This window comes from Hypanus sabinus, chromosome 30 (genome assembly GCF_030144855.1).
Source record: "Hypanus sabinus isolate sHypSab1 chromosome 30, sHypSab1.hap1, whole genome shotgun sequence".
NCBI classification, from domain to species: Eukaryota; Metazoa; Chordata; class Chondrichthyes; order Myliobatiformes; family Dasyatidae; genus Hypanus; species Hypanus sabinus.
The window spans coordinates 10,662,597-10,681,002 of NC_082735.1; the positions used below are offsets into that span (position 1 = coordinate 10,662,597).

Consider the following 18,406-nt stretch of genomic DNA (forward strand, 5'->3'; position numbering starts at 1 on the left):
ACTTCATCTGGAGCAACACTGGTCATAGAGTCCCAGCAGAAATATACCCTTCCATCACTACTCTCTCTCCCTATGACCAAGCCAATTTTGCGTTCGTTGTGAATTCCCATGCATTTTAATCTTCTGGACCAGCCTATAATGAAGGACTTTGTCAACTACTTTACTGAACTTCAAGTGGTTAGCATCCAGTGCCCTACCCTCATGAGACATCTTTATTTATCACCTTCCTAGAAAAAAAACAAATTTGTGAGACAAAGACTCTCCCACACAAAATTACAGTAACTCTACCTAATGAATTTATACTTTTTCAAATATGAGTCAATTTTGTCCTTAAGTGTTTTCTTCAATAATTTCCCTTTCATTGATGTAAGAGTCAACTGTCTATAATTTCCTTCATTATTCTTCTTGTCCTTTTGTTTAAGGAACAACATTGGCTGTTCTACAGTCTTCTGGGATACAATGATTCTGTCAAGACCCTAGCAATCTCCTCCTAGCCCCCTTCATTATCCTGCATTAAGTCCCATCAGACCCTAGGAAAGCCATAATGTTTTTTAAGGGGCCCAATATCTTGTTTTTTCCTAATATTAATGTGCCCTGAACCATCAAGGCACCTCTCCCAATGCTTTGGGAATGGAGGTGAAAATTTTAAACTGCTAGGATGCTGACAGGAAACCTGTCAAATTTGGCAGAGCGTGGGCAAACTCTGAATGTGTTTTGTCTGACCGTGTTAACTGGCAAGATGTAGTAAAAATCCCCACTGATTCATCCATCTATCAACAACTGTAACAGATCTAGTTCTGTGACGCCAATAACCTTTCATTTACTTTTGACATTTTCAAACTTACTAATGCTTCTACGGGGTTGATAAGCGGTTACAGCTCCCTTGTGAGCTGTCTCTCCTTTGTACATGTTCTTACTTTGCACAGCCTCTTAAATTCAACCTTCTGCTATCTATTGCTCTCTCTGTCTCTCGCTCTTGCTCTTACTCAGTCTATTCCTCGTTTCTCTTGCGCGATCTCCTTTTATCTTTCACCACCCTCTCTCTCCCCTTTCTCCCCATCTCTCTGATTTTCTCTCACTCTCTCTTTCGTTCTCTCTCCTTCTCTTCTTTGTGCTCTTCACCTCTTCTTTCTCCCTTCTCTTGCTGTCTCCCCCCTCTTTCTCTCTCCACTCTTCCCCCTCTTTCTCTTTCAGCTATCTTTCTTTCTCTATTCCTCTATCACCCCTCTCTCATTCTCTTTCTCTTTTTCTATCCCCCTCTCCCTTTATCTCTTTTCCTGTTTATCTATCCCTTGCTCTATATATCTACGTATCTCTACATCTTTCCCCTCCTGAGCCCTTCTAAGAATTACCAACCCATTAAGATTCCTCTGGGGTAGCTGGGGTTGCAGATCAATCTCCTGTGTGTGCTGTATTCAGAGTTCACCCCTAATGTTCCTGTCCTGATTTCTATGCAGGAAGTCATTACTTTCTGCCCTCAGTGCCATTTGGTGCTCAATCTTTCAGCTCTGCAAGAGGTTTTCTCAACAATAATAAGGCTGTGGTCTAGGGGCACACTTTGAGCCAAGGGTGTGACCAGTGTTGCCCAGTGAGATGTATCCAATCGGTTCTGACCATCTTGCTACCTTAGCTGTCCACCAATCACACTAAAGATCAGAAATGCTCTCTCTGGCCAATATTTATCCTTCATTAACAACTGATGATCAGAAAATATGTTCCTTTGATGCTCAGAGAACTTGTACCAAACGGTCTCCGTTGCCGCAGACAGCTGTGGAGGCCAAGTCATTGAGCATATTTAAAGCGAAGATTAATCATGGTGTCAAAGGTTACGGGGAAAAGGCAGAAGAATGTGATGAGAGGGATAATAAATCACCCATGATGGAATGGTGGAGCGGGTTTGATGAGTTGAATGGCCTAATTCTGCTCCTATGTCTATGGTCTTAAGAAGTGGCTGAGGCATGTCCAACAACATCTCTTAAAAGACAGTTTGACAAGTACATGGATAGGAAAGGTTTAGAGGGATATGGATCAAATACAAGCAGACTAGATGGACATCTTGGCTGACATAGATGAGTTGAGCCGAAGGGCCTGTTTCTGACCAATGATCAATTTATTTCCAAAGCACATCAAAATCATTTGAAATCGTGTCAGCTACTATGTAAACATTTTAGGGTAGAAATTGATTTACAACCTTTTAATGGCATTAGAGTATTATTGAGGGTTAAACTAACACTCATTGTGGAAAGAACGTAAGGATTGAAACCTTCAGCTGTGAAGTTGCCAGGGGGTGTTAGTGGGTTTCTGCAGTAAGCCAAGCTGGCCCTTAGTGGGCTGTGGGTAGGTCAGAGCTCGATCTCTCAGCTGCCAGCGTCACCCTTGCAGGGGTGCTCTGTGCGGCCAGCTTGCAAACGCACATGGAACAGCAACAGGGAACTGGAGTTGGTGTTGGTTTATTACCGTCACCTGTGCCGAGATACAGTGAAAAGCTTTTCTTCCATATTGTTCATACAGATACAAATGCACAGCATGGTAGTGTAATGGTTGATGTGAAGCTAATACGGGAGCAGCAAACTGTGTTCAGTTCTGCCGTTGACTGTAAGGAATCTTTACTGTGACCACGTGTTCCAGCTTCCTTCACACTCCAAAGATGAATTGCTTAGTAGGTCAATTGGGCGTCACACACTCATTGGGCCAGTGCGTCTCTAAATATTATCTCTATAATTAAAAGTTAGATGACGTTGAGGTAGAACAAAGTAAAATTTAACAATGCAGAATAGATTGCAATGGCTACAGAGGAAGAAAGTAGTGTAAGTGAACAATAAAGTGCAAGATTATAATATGAGTCCAACTAATCGTATTAGGGAGCTGTTTAATAGCCTTATAACACTGTGTGGCATTGGGTCACTCAACCTACAAGCACAGGGATCCCACAGGACAGTGGATTGAGCACGCGCGCGCGCACACACACACACACACACACACACACACACACACACACACACACACACACACACACACAGTCAGTCACAATCACTGCACCCTTGTCTCATTTTCCCTCACCTCCAGGGCAACCTTTGGTGCATCTTGTCTGTTGGTGCCACGATACTGAGTCCCTGAAGGTCTGATAGACTCCCAATTCATAGCTTGGCAAAGATGTAACAACGTTTCTGAGTACCATTATTGCTGTAACCTACCCTGGTGCTCTCTCAAACCTCGTTTAGTCCAAGTGTATAACATACCTTGCAGGTAAACAGCTTGGCAATAGCCCCAGACTTGATGCATTTAAACAGAGATGAAACCAAATCTCTTTGTATATTTCTTCTTTGGCGGTTAAATCTCCAATGTAGTCTCTGTGACACATCTCTCCTCTTTTTTTTTTATCTCTGTCTGCATCTCTGGTGACAAACTGTCTACTGATGTGTTTCATAAACCTACCTGTTCCCACAGCTACCTTGACTGTACCTTTTCCCATCCTGTCTCCTGTAAAAATGTCATTCCCTTTTCTCAGTTCCTTTGTCTCTGCCACATCTGTTCAGAGGTGAGAGTTGTCCCCTTTTCCTTCCTCCACCATTGATGCCGCCCTCACTGGCTTCTCCTCCATCTCCTAGACACCCGTGCTCACCTAATCTTCCCACTGACTTAACAGGGATAGAGTTTCTCTTGTCCTCACCACCAACCCATGAGCCTCCACATCCAACACATCATTCTCCATAACTTCCACCATTCTTCAACAGGAGCCTACCACCAAAACGTCTTTACCTCACTCCCGTTCTCCGTTTTCCACCGGGATTGCTTCCTCCCTGATTCCCTTGGCCATTCATGTCCCTCTCCACTAATCTCCCTCCTGGTACTTATCCCCGCAAGCGGCAGATGTTCACACTCATTCACCTCCTCCCTCACCTCCATTCAGGACCCCAAAGCAGTCATTTCAGGTTAGGAAACACTTCATTTTCAAATCTACTGGGGTTGTCCACTGCGTCTAGTGTCCCCTCTCTCCCTCTCTTCTGCATTACCTCTGTCTTTTTGCAGATGAGAAGAAAGAGCCCAAGACTGGACGATCAGAGTCTGCTGTCAAGCACAACCTGATGCCTCCCAGAAAGGTTCCACCTCCTGTGAAAGTGAAGCCACAGTTAACAAGCCTGTCTAAGTAAGTAGAACAGAGGCAGAGTGTCACAATGTGTGGTAATGCTCCAGGCCTCTTTCTCTATCGGCTAATGCCATCTGTATAGTGGGGAATGATCTTTGAAAGTAGTTCAATGTTTAATGGATAACTGGGCATTTTAAAATCTAAGGTAAGAAGAGTCCAAAACTACTATTTCCCATTATAACAGGAGGCTCACAGAACCGTCATTCCTGGCTGTACCATGCTAACCATGACCACCTCACACATCATCCTTGCTTAATATTTTCAAAGGCAGCTTATCATAAACACATGGGGTTCTGTAGATGCTGGAAAACATGAACAGCGAACACAACCTGTTGGAGGAGCTCAGCAAGTCAGGCAGCATCTATGGAAGACAGTCAACATTTTGGACCAAGTTCTTTGGGCTGTTTATTCCCCTCCATTGATGCTGTCTGATTTGCTGAGTTCCTGGAGCATTTTGTGTGTGTTACTCTTGATGGCAATCTCTATTTACGTTGTCCTGCAGCCCTGCCCTTTTACACCTTCCCATGTTGTTGTGGACCAAACAGGGCGTTGACTACTGCTCCCCCCCCCCCCCCAACATCTCACAGCTCCATTAGCAAAGGGCTTGTTGACTTGTATTGGTAGCTGATGATGTTGGTTTGAACGTTGTGTGGGTCTCAGTGTCTGAAGAGAATAAAGACATTGCTCAAAAATCCCTAAGGGTTATTCCCATTTTTCAATTTGACAGAAGACCATTCAGGCTGTCGAATCCATGCTGGCTCCTAGAACAATTCCATTCCCGAATAATATTCCGTACAAACTATTCTCCTCACGTTTCTATCAACTCCTCTGGATTCTACCACGTGCTCTACACTAGGGACAATCCAGAGGGGCAAATTCATCTCCCAACTACAGATCTTTGGAAGGAAACCTGGCTATTTTAAGCCTTACTTGCTACTTCAACTGCTGCAATCCTCCTTTACAAAGAAGTAGACCTACTGAAGAAGGTAAACCAACCAACCAACAAAGTGCACACATCTATAGATGCACAAGGACGATTATTCATATGAGAGGACCATGTTGCTCCAGCTTTTTACCACAGGTGTAGCCAGGGACCAAGTGTGCTATGATGGGCCCAGACACATTTCCTAGTTGCCCTACACTCGTCTGAATGTGATGAACTAAGAATTGCTGTCCAGGGCTTCTCATTTCACAGGTGGAAAATGTCCTGAGATGTGTCTGGTGTTCCTCAGGACCCTGGGAGTTAATGCCTTTCCTCGACTTCCTGACCAACGGACCACAATCAGTCAACAGCAGGAGCACCACAACATTGATCTGCAAGTCCTGCTCATGACGCATGGCAGATGCCGCTGTAACTTTAGTTACAAGTCGATCGATGGGTGGGCCGCTGAGCCCCGGTGCAGGAAGGGGACAGAGCTTAGTGACATGGAGTCATGACAGCAACCTTTTCGTCAATGTGAGAAGAACAAAAGCTGGTCCCTGACTTCAAAAAGGGAGGCAGCATGCATGCTCCTGTCCACATCAATGGTGCTGACGTTGAGAGGGTTGAGAGCTTCAAGTTCCTAGTGTGAACATCATTAGGTTGCCTGTCCTGGTCCAACCATGTTGATATTGTGGCCAAGAAAACTTAACAATGTTTCGACTTCCTCAGGAAGCTAAATAAATTAGGCATGTCCCTGTTGACCCTTACCAATATTTATCGGTGTATCATAGAAAGAACTCTTTCTTCCATGACCTTCTTGTTCTTTCACCATTCGACTTCCTAGCTCTTTGCTTCATCCCTCCCCCTCCAAGTTTTACCCCTCACTTGGTGTTTCTCTCCCCCCTTCCCACCACCTTTCAAATCTACTCTTCAGATTTTTTGATCCAGTTCTGCTGAAGGGTTTCGGCCCAAAACATCGACTGTTTACTTCTTTCCGTAGATGCTGCCTGGTCTGCTGAGTTCCTCCAGCATTTTGTGTGTGTTGCTTGCATTTCCAGCATCTGCAGATTTCCTCTTGTTTGTGATAGGAAGAAGTCTCCCTGGATTCACAGCAACATTGTATGGCAATTGCTCTGCACGTGACCACAAGAAGCCACAGAAAGTTGTGGACACAGCTCAGTACATCAGAGAAACCAGCCACCCCTCTATGGACTCCGTCTAAACTTCTCACTGCCTAGTGAAGCAGCCAGCATAATTAACGACCCCCAACTCTGGACATTCTCTCTCCTCACCTCTCCTATCTGGTAGAAGATACTAAAAGCTGAAAGCACACACCACCAGGCTGAAGGACAGCTTCTATCCCACTACTATCAGACTCTTGAACAGTCTTCTAGTACAACAGGTGGACTCTTGACCTCACAATCCGCCTCACTATCTTGCACTTTATTCTTTATGATCTTTACTTTACAAGAACATCAGTTATCACTTAACTGCACTGCACTTTTTAGGTAGCATTTGCACTTAATGCAGCATTGCTGTTGCTTTACCTTATCCTAGCTCAAGGCATTGTGTAATGATTTGATCTGTATCAACAGTATGCATGACAAGATGTTCATTGCATCTTGGTACACGTGACAATATAAAACAATTACAATACCAGTTTAACTCTAACTGCTCTGGGCCCCAAATCCATGTTATAGAAAGGAGTAGATTATGAATTGATATATCGTTTTGTGTGCTGTCAGTTCTCCTCAGTCAGTTTTTTCTTCATCGACTGAGAGGTAGTCAGCAAGAGCTATTCTTGTCCGAGCAGTGGTTTGTGGTGATGCTAGTCAGGTCTTTTCTGGCCATTGAGGCTCTGACCCAAGCGCTATCAAAACAGTGGTTTTCGAAAGCATGAGGCTTGATGTAATCGTGGCAACTGGTTTGGCCGTGAGGCTCGTGGTGAGTGCACCTAATGAGGTTGGAGAATGATGGTGAATTATATTTGAGGCAGGGGAACTGGTGAAGGTCTTAATGTCTGCAACCCTGCCTATGTTCTCAATACTCTCTCCCATGTTATCACTCTAAGTCCCTTTTCATAAATATACCTAAAGATTCCGAGCCCGTTGGATTGTTAGCCACATTTCCCTTCCCTAGAAACTTACTCATGATCGATTTAGTCCTACTGATTGAGAATTAGTTAAAAGAGGCCCAGTTATGTCTGAGGGAAGACCATATGCTCAGTAAGGGTTTATAGATACGATACACTGGGTATTTCCTACATTTTCTGCTTTTAATCCAGTGACGATGTAGGGAAGGACGTATGTTTGCAGATGTAGGAACGAGGGCAGAGTGCATTCCGCCTCTGCCCGACTCCACTGGAGGAAAGGCAGCAGACTATATAACACAAGAGTTCTCTAACGTTTCTCACCTGGCTCCACATGCCCCAATTCTCTTATCAAAACTGATTCAAGGGTAGGGTGTTGATGAAAATTTTGCAAGGTGCTTTTTTTTAATCAGCAATCTTAAAAGAAAGTCAAGCCTTAAAGTCTGGTGAGAAACAGTTCTCCTTTGAGTTTGAGGTTTTCCTGCTGAATGCCTCTGCTGGGAACAAGCTGTGCATGAAGACACAGAGCAGTACAGTGCACTAGCAGGCCATTCAGCCCATTTAGTCCACGCTGATCTATTATTCTGCCTAATCCCTTCGACGTGCATCTGGACCATAGCCCCCCGTATTCCTCCCATCCGTGTACTTATCCAAATTTCTCTTAAATGCTGAAATTGAACCCTCATCTATCACTACCAGTGGCACTCTCAGCACCCTCTGAGTGAAGAAGTTCCCCTTCAAGTTCACCTTTCACCCTTAACCTTTAACCTCTAGTGTCACCCAACCTCAGTGGAGAAGAACTACTTGCATTAACCCTCATAATTTTGTATACCTCCGTCAAACCCCGCCCCCCCAATTCTCCTTTGCATTCTGTATGTTTTGATGTCCTTTGCTGATGAGCAAAAACTGGATCTCCCCAAAAGGCTGAAGGCATTGAAGCTTTGAAGATGCACTTTGCAGCCAGCCAGGTTCATGACGGTTGGTGGCTCCGGATGAGGGAGGGTGGGGTGTGAGTGGCTGAGGATGAGGCAATCAGGCGCCGGAGTCCAACAGTTTGGATGCGGGTGTGAAGCAGTTCTGGGATTGGCCATTTGGATGGTGGAGTGAGAAGTATAAGGGGTTTGAATTGGAAGGAAGTGGTGCTTGGGCTCAGTGATTTCAGCGGTGACTATAAAGATATAAAAATAGCTTTATTTGTCACATATACTGCATATCGAGACATAGAGTGAAATGTGTTGTTCACATTAAATCAATTTAGAGAGGATCTCACTGGGCAAGTGTCACCATGCTTCATAATGGCAGCATAACCTGGCCACAACTCACTAATCCTAACTGTACGTCTCTTTGGAATGTGGGAAGAAACCAGAGCACTTGGAGGAAACCCATGTGGTCATAGGGAGAATGTCCTTACAGGCAATGGCCGGAATTGAACTCCATTCAGTGATCGCTGTGCTGGAAGTTCAGTTCTCATCACTGCCTGTAAGAGGTTTGCGATGGGCTGAGAGTGGGTGGTGGAGGAGAACAGAATCAGAATCAGACTATATTTGTCCGGAGAAACAGAAATCTGAATGGTGATGGTTGGGGGAACTGCGACTGGTAATGTTGGGCTGTGAGGAAGGCAAATTTGGACTGTCATACTATTCAATTTCTAGGCACATGTACTGAGACAGAAAGTCTTTTAGAAGAATATTTATATATTGAGGCTTTAATTTGTGTTTGAAAAGAGCTCAGCTGGTAAGGTGTTGGACAGATGGTGATTTGCAATGTTTTCTTTGCAGAGTTGGTGGGGAACAGGCGCCGACTCCTCGGGAACTCAGCAAACCAGCCAGAGAAAGGAGCATTGATTCAGGTAAGAGGATAGCAGCAGACATGGTACAATGCAATGCTCAACTTATTCAGTGGGCTTCAGCCATCGCGATTTATTAGCCACTTGGCAAAGGCCAATGAAAAGAAGTTAGGTATGAGTGGAGTGACCATCGTAGGAGTGGACAGTGATTAGAGTGGTCAGTTTCAGGCCTTGGCTCAAAAGGTGTAGGCAAGGGCTCTTGGTAAGTTTTCCTCTTTCTTTGTCTATTAGTACAGTGAGAATGGGTCCAGGGTTGGAGATGTGTTCTTAATGTGAGATTTGGGACCTCAGGAGACCTGCAGTCTCCATGGCAAATACATCAAGCTGCAGCTCCTTACAAGCCATGGCAGAGAACTGGAGCCGCAGCTGGATGACCTTTGGCACATACGTAACAATGAGGCGGTGATACGTAGGAGCTACAGGGAGGTAGTCATACCTAAGTTGCAGGAGACAGGTAGCTGTGTGTCAGCCAGAAGGGCGAAGGGGAATAGACAGTGCAGAGTACCCCCATGACCATTCCTCTAAATAATGTATATAGCTTTGGATGCTTTTGAGGGGGGTGACGTACCAACGGAAATCCACAGCAACCAGATCTTTGGCATTGTGCTTGGTTCAATGGCTCAGATGGAAAGGGGGCAGGAATTCAATATTGAGAAGGAATTCAGTGGTTAGAGGAGCTGAAAGGATATTCTGTGGATGTTAAAGAGACACCTAGATATTGTCTCCAAGGTACCAGGGCCAGGGATGTCTCAGATTGGATCCACAGCATTCTACGAAGGGAGGGTGTCACAGCTAGAAGACATTGTCCATTTTGGTACCAATGACATGGGTTGGAAAAGAGACGAGGTCCTGAAGGGAGCTAGATAGAAAGCTAAAAAGCAGGACTCCAAGGGTAGTATTCTCTGAATTGCTGGCCGTGCCACACACTAGTAAGGGTAAGTGAAGGACGATTTAGCAAATGAGAGCGCGGCTGAGAAAGTGGTGTATGCGGCAGGGTTTCAGATTTCTGGATCATTGGAATCCCTTCTGGGGAAAGTATCAGCTGTGCAAAAAAGACAAGTTTCACCTGAGCTCAAGGGGGACCAAAGTCCTTGTGAGCAGGCTTGCTGGAGTTGATGGGGAAAGTTTAAACTAATTTGGCAGAGGGTGTAGTATGTAATGAGGCAGTGGTCAAGTACAGGGCAAAATGGCAGTCAATGGGAAGGGTAGAAGTATGTCTTTAAGCTATAGAGCAGGTACAGCTGTTTAATAGTTTAGAAAAGTGAGGATAAAGTAGAAGGGAAGGAGAATGCAGGAAAGATCATGAAAGTCCCCAGAATAAATAAAACAACAAAACTTTTAGAAAGGGATAAGAATTTAACTTCTGGTAACACGGGGGCAAAATCAAAAACGGCAATGAATACAGGACTGAAGGTGTGAGATCTGAATTCATGCAGTATACAGAATAATGTCGATGATCATGAGGTTGTCAGTTAGAGATAAGCAGGTATGACTTTGTGGGCATCATTGAGTCATGGATGAAAGAAGATTGTAGTTGGGAGCTTAACCTCTAAGGATGCACATTGTATTGAAAGAATAAGCAGGTAGGCAGAGGGGGTGGGGTGATTCTTGGCAAAAAAAATGAAAACAAGTCCTTAGAAAGAGGTGACATGAGATCGGCAGAAGTAGAATCCTTATGGGTAGAGTTCAGAAACTACAAGGGTAAAAGCACTCAAACAGTAGGTAAGATTTGGGGTACTAATTACAATGGGATTTAGAAAAGGCATGTTAGAAGGGAAATATTGCGATAATTATGTGGGATTTCAATATGCAGGTAGATTGGAAAAATTAGGTTGCTGCTGGGGGAATTTGTAGAATGGCTTTTTAGAACAGTGTGTGGTTGAGCCTGCTCAGGAAAAGAAAAGTCTGGATTTGTGTTGTGTAATGAATCAGATTTGATGAGCGAGCTTAAGGCAAAGGAACTCTTAAGAGGCAGTGATCATAATATTATAGAATTCACCCTGCAGATTGAGAAGAAGAAGCTAAATCAGAGATTTCAGTATTACGTGGAGTAAAGGGATGAGAGAGGAGCTGGCCAAAGCTGATTGGAAGAGGACACTGGCAGGGATGGTGGCAGAACAGCAATGGCTAGAGTTTCTGGGAGAAATTCAGAAGGCGCAGGTTAGTTACAACCCAACAGGTTAGTTACAACCCTACAGGAAAGGTGGACAGGAGAAGTCAAAGACAGCATAAAATCAATAGAGAGGACATATAATAGAAAATAAATTAATGCAAATTAATTAACTAATTAAACTTGATGATTGAGAAGCTTTTAAAAACCAATCGAAGGCAACTTAAAAAGCAATAAGGAGAGAAAGGATGAAATATGAAGGTAAGTTTGGCAAAAATATAAAAGAGAGTGGACATCGGACCACTAGAAAGTGATGCTGTAGTGGTAGTAATAGGGGACAAATAAATGGCAGATGAACTGGGGAACACACTGGCTGTATGCCAGAAATATGAGAGCATCAGGGGGCAGAAATGAATGCTATTAGTTAGGAGGAGGCATTTGGGAAGCTGAAAGGTCTGAGGTAGATAGGCCACTTGGACCAGATGGATTATAAAGGCATTAGTGGTGATCTTTCAAGAACAGCTGGATTCTAGATTGGTTCGGAGGGCTGGAAAATTGTAACTGTCATTCCACTTTTTAAGAGGGAGGGAGATAAAAGAAAGGAAGTTACAGGGCAGTTAGCATGAAGGATTAGGTTTCTGAGTAATTGCAGGCAAATGATACAATAAGCCAATGTCAACATGGTTTCCTTAAGAGGAAATATTGTTTGACATATCTGTTGAAGTTCTCTAAGGAAATAAAAATTCTGTCAGGATAGAAAAAGGAGAGTCAGCGGATGTTGTTTACTTGGATTTTCAGAAGGTGCTGAATATGAGGCTGCTAAACAAGGTAAGAGCTCATGGTATTACAGGATAGCATGGATAGAAGATTTCCTGACTGGCAGGAGGCAAAGAGCAGGAACGAAAGGATCCTTTTCTGGCTGCCGGTGACTAGTGGTGTTCTGCAGGGGTTTGATGTTGGGACTGCTTCTCTTCACATTATATGTCAATGATTTTCATGATGGCATTGATAGCTCTATGGCCAAGTTGGGGAATGATACGGATAGGTGGAGGGGCAGGTAGTGCGAAGGAAGAAGGGACTCTGCAGAAAGACTTAGACTTTGACTGATTAGGAGAATGGGCAAAGAAGAGGCTGATGGAATACAGTGTATGGAAGCACGTGGTCATGCACTTAGGAAGAAGATATGAAGTGTAAACTATTTTCTAAACGGGGGCCAAGTCAGAATCAGAGGTGCAAAGGGACTTAGGACCAGAGGGCCTAGAAGAACAGAGATGAGGAGGAATTTCTTTTGTCAGAGTGTGGTGAATCCTTGGAATTCATTGCCACAGATGGCTGTTGAGGCCAAGTTATTGGGTGTATTAGGTATAGATATGATGAACTGAATACTGAGGCTTTGGGTCTACTCCGGACTGCTCCGGGGATTTGGATCTTAGGACTCAATTTGGTTCGGAATGCTGTTGTTCTTGCTCTTCACTATAATTTAAATGATTTGTGTGTTTTTTTTTCTCTTTCTCTGAGCATTGGGGTTTGGTCTTTATTTTTTCTTAGTTAGCTTGTTTAGGGTTTCTTGCCTTGCCTGTAAGCAGTCAAATCTTACGGTTGCATAATTTATACTTTCTTTGATAATAAATGTACTTTGAATCTATACTTAAAGCAGAGCTTGATAGGTTCTTGATTAATATGGGTGTTAAAGGTTACAGAGAGAAAGCAGGAGAATAGGGTAAAGTGGGATATTAAATCAGCCATGATTGAAGATGGAGAAGAATGTGTTAATTATGTTCCCATGGTTTATTTATTTATTGAAATACAGAGTGGGATAGGCTTTTCGAACAATGCCATGCAGTATTCCTCTGATTTAATTTTAGCCTAATCACAGGACAATTTACAATGACCAATGAACCTACTAACCGGTACATCGTTGGAAGGTAGGAGGAAACTGGAGCAACCGGAGGAAACCCATGTGGGTACAGGGAGGACATACAAACTCCTTACAGGCAGTGGTGGGAATTGAACCCTGAGTCTCTGGTACTGTAAAGTTTTGTGCTAACCACTACGCCATTGTGCTGCTCTGTGGTCATGTTATCGCCGTAACCAAGGAAACCAGCAGAGGGACACCTGAGCAAAGGATGCATTATTGCCTTCTCAGTCGCAACCTGAGTTCATTACAAAGAGATAAAGATTAGCTTTATTTATTACACGTAAGTGTAGCGCACATAAAATGCTGAAGGAGCTCAGCAGGTCAGGCAGCATCTATGGAGATGAAGAATTATTCAATGTTTTGGGCCTAAACTCTTCTTCAGGACTGGGAAGGAAGGTGGAAGATGCCAGAGTAAAAAGGTAGGGGTGGGGGGGGGGGGGGGGGAGGGAAGGGGAAGGAGGCGCTAGTTGAAAAGTGATAAGTAAAGCCAGGTGGGTAGGAAAGGTCAAGGGCTGGATTCTGATAGGAGAGGAGAATGGACCATTGAGAAGGAGGAAGGGACATGGGGGGAGCAATGGGCAGGTGAGCAGAGGTAAAGGGTCAAAGTGGGGAATAGAGAAAGGGAGGGGGGAGGGTTGGAGGCTACCCGGATGAAATAAAAGGTCGTTACTCCTCCACCCCGAGGGTGACCTCATCTTGGCACACGGACCGACCTGTCAGAATGGGAATTGGAATTAAAATGTTTGGCCACCAGGAAGTTCTGCTTGTGGCAGATGAACCGGAGGTGCTCGACAAAGCTGTCCTCCGATTTACGACAGGTCTCACCAATGTAGAGAAGGCCGCATTGTGAGTGCCCGACACAATGGCCATACTCAGCAGGTTCACAGGTGATGTGTCGCCTCACCTGGAAGGACTGTTTGGGGCTCTGAATGGAGGTGGGGGAGGAGGGTGTATGGGCAAGTGTAGCACTCAAAAGGTGTCGCATGTATTAAATCAAAACAACAAGGACTGTGCTGAGCAAGTGTCACCGTGCTCCCAGGGCTGAAAGCTTAACATGCCCACAACTCACTAACACTGAACCATACAGCCTTGGATTGTGGGAAGAAACCGGAGCACCTGGAGGAAACACACACATTAATAGGAAGAACAAACAAACTCCTTACAGACAGCAGCAGGAATCGAAGTGCCATCTTACAGATGGCACTGTAAAGTGATTGTGCCAACTGCTACTCCACTGTCATTAGATGTTCACCTACTAGATGTGAGGACTTTGCATGCGTCACATAATGCCTGGCCATCGCTTCTCCTACCTGACGGTCTGGCTAGTCCTTTGGAAATGTTCAATCTTGACCTCCTTTGCTGTCTGTGTGGAGTCTGCATGCTCTTCCCAGTATTGTATAGTTTTCTCTGGGTGCTCTGATTTATTCACACATCCCTAAGATGTGTGAGTTGGTAAGCTAATTATCTATTATTGGTTAATCAGCCAGGCGTCTAATTGAGTGGAGGAATCTGGGATAGTTGATGGGAATGCCAGGGGAATAGATTTCAGAGTAAATTAGAGAGGAGAAAGTTTGCTCTATCAGCTGGATGCAATGGACTGAAATTGTCTCCTTAATGCTGAAAAGAAATATGGAGAAAAATAATCAAATGAATATTATTCCCATTGGCGTCATTGACTCTCAGTGGAGTCACAAGGGACTGCAGAAGCTGGAATCTGGAGCAACACACGAAACGCTGAGGAACTCAGTGTGTCAGGTAGCATCAATGCAGGCAATATTTGACTGAAAGATAGAAAGGCGATAACCAGTATAAAATGGTGGAGGGAACAAGAGAGCTGAGATGCTGCCTGACCCATTGCACCCCTTCAGTAGTGTGCGAACTCTCCCAGTGTATGTATTTATTTATTTAGTGATACAGCCCTTCCAGCCTTAGAGTCAGCAACCCCGACAAACTGGATTAACGCTAACCTAATCGCAGGACAATTTGCAATAACCAATGAACCTACTAACAGGCACGTCTTTGGATGGTGGGAGGAAACCGGAGGACCCATTGAAAACCCACTCCTTATGCAAGTCCCTGTATGTCCTCCCTGTGGAATGCCGGAATTGAACTCCAAACACTGGAACACTTCAAGCTGCTATAGTGTCATGCCGTCAGGCTACCGTGGCGCCATTCAATGAGACGTTTCATCCATTAAACAATCTAGGGCAGGGTTGAAATGGGCCAGAAACAGAAAAAAATACTTTACTCTTTACTGTAACATGACTTTTGTGTCCAGCCGCCTACTACTGCTGCAAAACAACAAACTTCACAACATAAGCCAGTGAATAAAACCTGACTCAGATTCTGAATTTTGAAACCAGAGCAACATCAGCCTTGGAAGTTTAAGACGGGGTGGTGTAGAGGAGACTTCGTTCAGACAGATTTATTGCAAAGTTAAAGGAAAACCAACCTCAGTTTGTATCCAGAAGTCCGGCATGGTAGAAATTTATCTTACCTCATTCAGTTGGATTGGCTTTGCTTGTAGATGTCTATTGCGTATCCTTTCAATCCCAGACTTTGATTTAGTGTAGGTCTTCCATTTTGGGGTCTTGAACTGCAGCTCAGTGGGCAGCGGCTTGCTAAATGTTCTCAGGTTCAAGGTTCAAGTCCCAGTTCATGAAACTGATGGTCCAAGTCAACTCCAGGCCAGGGCTGCACTTGCGGAGGAGATGAGTCCCATTAGTGCCACCTTGTAGGCTCCACTCAGATTATAAATTGCTGCTTTTCGGATGGGACATCATACTGAGATCTTGTCCTTCAGTAAATGGCCGGGGAGGTGTAGTATCTCTGCTGAAAGGGCTTGCCGTGTCCCCCTCGAGACAGCTCATCCACCTCATCTGACACTCTCACCTCTGGCTCCAAGTGGCTGTTTCTGTGCAGCGGCCACACCCCGTTACACCGCTTTGACAGGCGGGCTAAATGAAGTGCGGATAGGCGGTCTGCCTCAAACACCGATGAGATGGAGGCATGCCTATCCCAGCATGGAAAGCCAGTTCTGGTGGACTGAGTGGATGAGATCAAGTGTGAGAGCCAACGGCCAGGAAGGTGGTTCTGCAGCGCTCCGTGGAGAGCGAAGGGCATGGTGAGGCACAGAAGACGTCGTGATCAGCCCCTGCAACCAAGGAGGTCTCCAGTTGTTGCAATCACTTGTACCACTGGAATACGGCTTCTGTGGTCGAGAGAGTGGAACTGCACCAGTGCAACAGGTTTTCCACTTTAAAAAGCTCTCCCGCACAAGTTCCTATCGTCTTCGTCAAAATTGACGGGCAGCCAACATGTTCTCCAGTTCTCACACACACAAAAGGTCCCACAACACAGTAAGTAACATAATGGCCCCGCCAGCAGAGCCCTTGTCTCACAGTGCCGGAAACCTGGGCTCGATCCTGTCCTCGCACACGGTCCACGGGGAGTTTTCACGCTTTCCCCTGGGTGCCTCAGTTTTCTCCCACATCCTCAAAAACTGTACATTGGTAGGTTAGTTGGCCGCTAGCCTGTAGGTGAGTGATAGAATCTAAAGGAGGTGGTGAGTATGTGGGGGGACAAGAATGAGGAGTAGTGCAGGAGCAGTGTAAATAGGTGTTCAATGATCGACAGACGGTGGACTGAACGGCCTGTTTCTGACCTACATTTTGAAGGGAGCTGGTCCTGATATCCTTGCCAATATGAACAGCACAGTAGACGGGTCCTGGTTACATTGATGTCTGTGGGAGCTTGCTGTGTACTAATTAGCTGCTGCATGACCTACTTCTGAAGTATTTAATTGGCCATAAAGTTCTTCGACGTGACCTGCGTCGTGTCGTCAATAAATTTGCTGATGACAGAACTGTTGTGGGCAGAACCGCGGACGGTGACAAGGAAGTGTACAGGAGTGAGGTAGTTGTGTGGCGTCACACCAACAACCTTGCACCAAGGAACTGACTTCAGGACGGGAACTGGGAGAACATATACCATTGTATGTGATCGGCTGATGGGCTTCAAGTTCCTGGGTGTCGGGATTTCTGAAGATATATATATCTTGGACCAAACGTATTGATGTAATTATGAAGCAGGCATGGCAGTAGCTATATTTGTTTAGGAGCGTGAGGAGATTTGGTCACCAACGATTCTAGCAAATTTCTACAGATGTGCTGTGGAGAGTATTCGATCTGGCTTATATGGATCACTGCACAGGGTTTGGAAAAATCTGCCTAGGGCTGAAAACTCAGGTAGCTCCATTATGGGCACTAGCATTCCCATCATCGAGAACAGCTTCAATAGCTGATGCCTCAAGAAGGCAGAATCAATCGTTAAATACCCCACTGCCCAGAACATGCTCTCATTTGATTGCTACTATTCAGGGAGAAGAAACAGGAGCCTGAAGTCATGCATTTAACACTTTCGTTTCAGCTTCTCCTCCTCTACCAACAGATTTCTGAAAGGACCATGAATTTACAAACACAGCCTCACTTTTTGATCATTTACTCTATTTCTTTTTAACTTATTTCTTATTATAACTTATAGTAATTTTTTTGCGATGCATTGTACTGCTGCTGCAAATGATAATTTTCATGACATTTGTCAATGATAATAAACCTGATTCTACTTCTGAAAGATACATTGCAAATGAAGATCCTTTCTATTTGAGAGCCAGAATGTCCACAGTGGACCTTTTACCTTCTCACCTCCCCCAGGTCTCCTCCTCCTTCCGTTTCTCAGATGCTCCACTCTCCTCTCCAATCAGATTCCTTCCTCTCCAGCCTTTTACCTTTCCTACCCACCTGGCCTCACCTATCACCTTCTAGCTATCTTCCTTCCCCCCCCCAACTCTTTTTATTCTGGCATCTTCCCCCTTCCTTCTCCATCCTGGAGAAGAGTCCCAGCCTGAAAATTCCACTGTTTACTCCTCTCTCCATTGACTCTGCCTGATCTGCTATTTTGTGTGTGCTTCTTTGGATTTCCAGCATCTGCAGAATGTTTCATGTTTAATGTCTCTCGACCTGTTGAAATTCAGTGGCCGCTTCATCAGGCACAGGAAGGTAACAAAGACTGGGTGTTGAGGCAGTGCATTGTGTGCTGACCTTCTTTAGTTGGGGGACAGAGTTCAGGAGCCATGAGGTAAGCTGCAGCTTTATACAACTCCGACTGGACCACTCTTGGAGCATTTCATTCAGTTCCAATCACCTCATTATTAGAAGGATGCGGAAGCTTTAGTGAGAGTGCAGAGGAGATTTACCAGGATGCTGCCTGGATTAAAGAGCATGTATTATGAGGAAAGGTTGAACGAATTAGGGCTTTTCTTGTTGGCACAAAGGAGGATGAGACACAAAATGATGGTAGTGTATAAGTTGATAGT

General features: G+C 44.8%; 1 protein-coding gene across 1 annotated transcript in view; it reads left to right on the forward strand.

Moving 5' to 3' along the window:
* LOC132383326 (CD2-associated protein-like) overlaps positions 1-18,406 on the forward strand; it is a 128,474-nt gene that overhangs the window by 89,567 nt on the left and 20,501 nt on the right. Inside the window, exons 13-14 of the mRNA XM_059954229.1 lie at positions 4,030-4,147; positions 8,937-9,007. Coding sequence (XP_059810212.1) covers positions 4,030-4,147; positions 8,937-9,007 — 189 coding nt within the window. The remainder of the gene's footprint in view (positions 1-4,029; positions 4,148-8,936; positions 9,008-18,406) is intronic.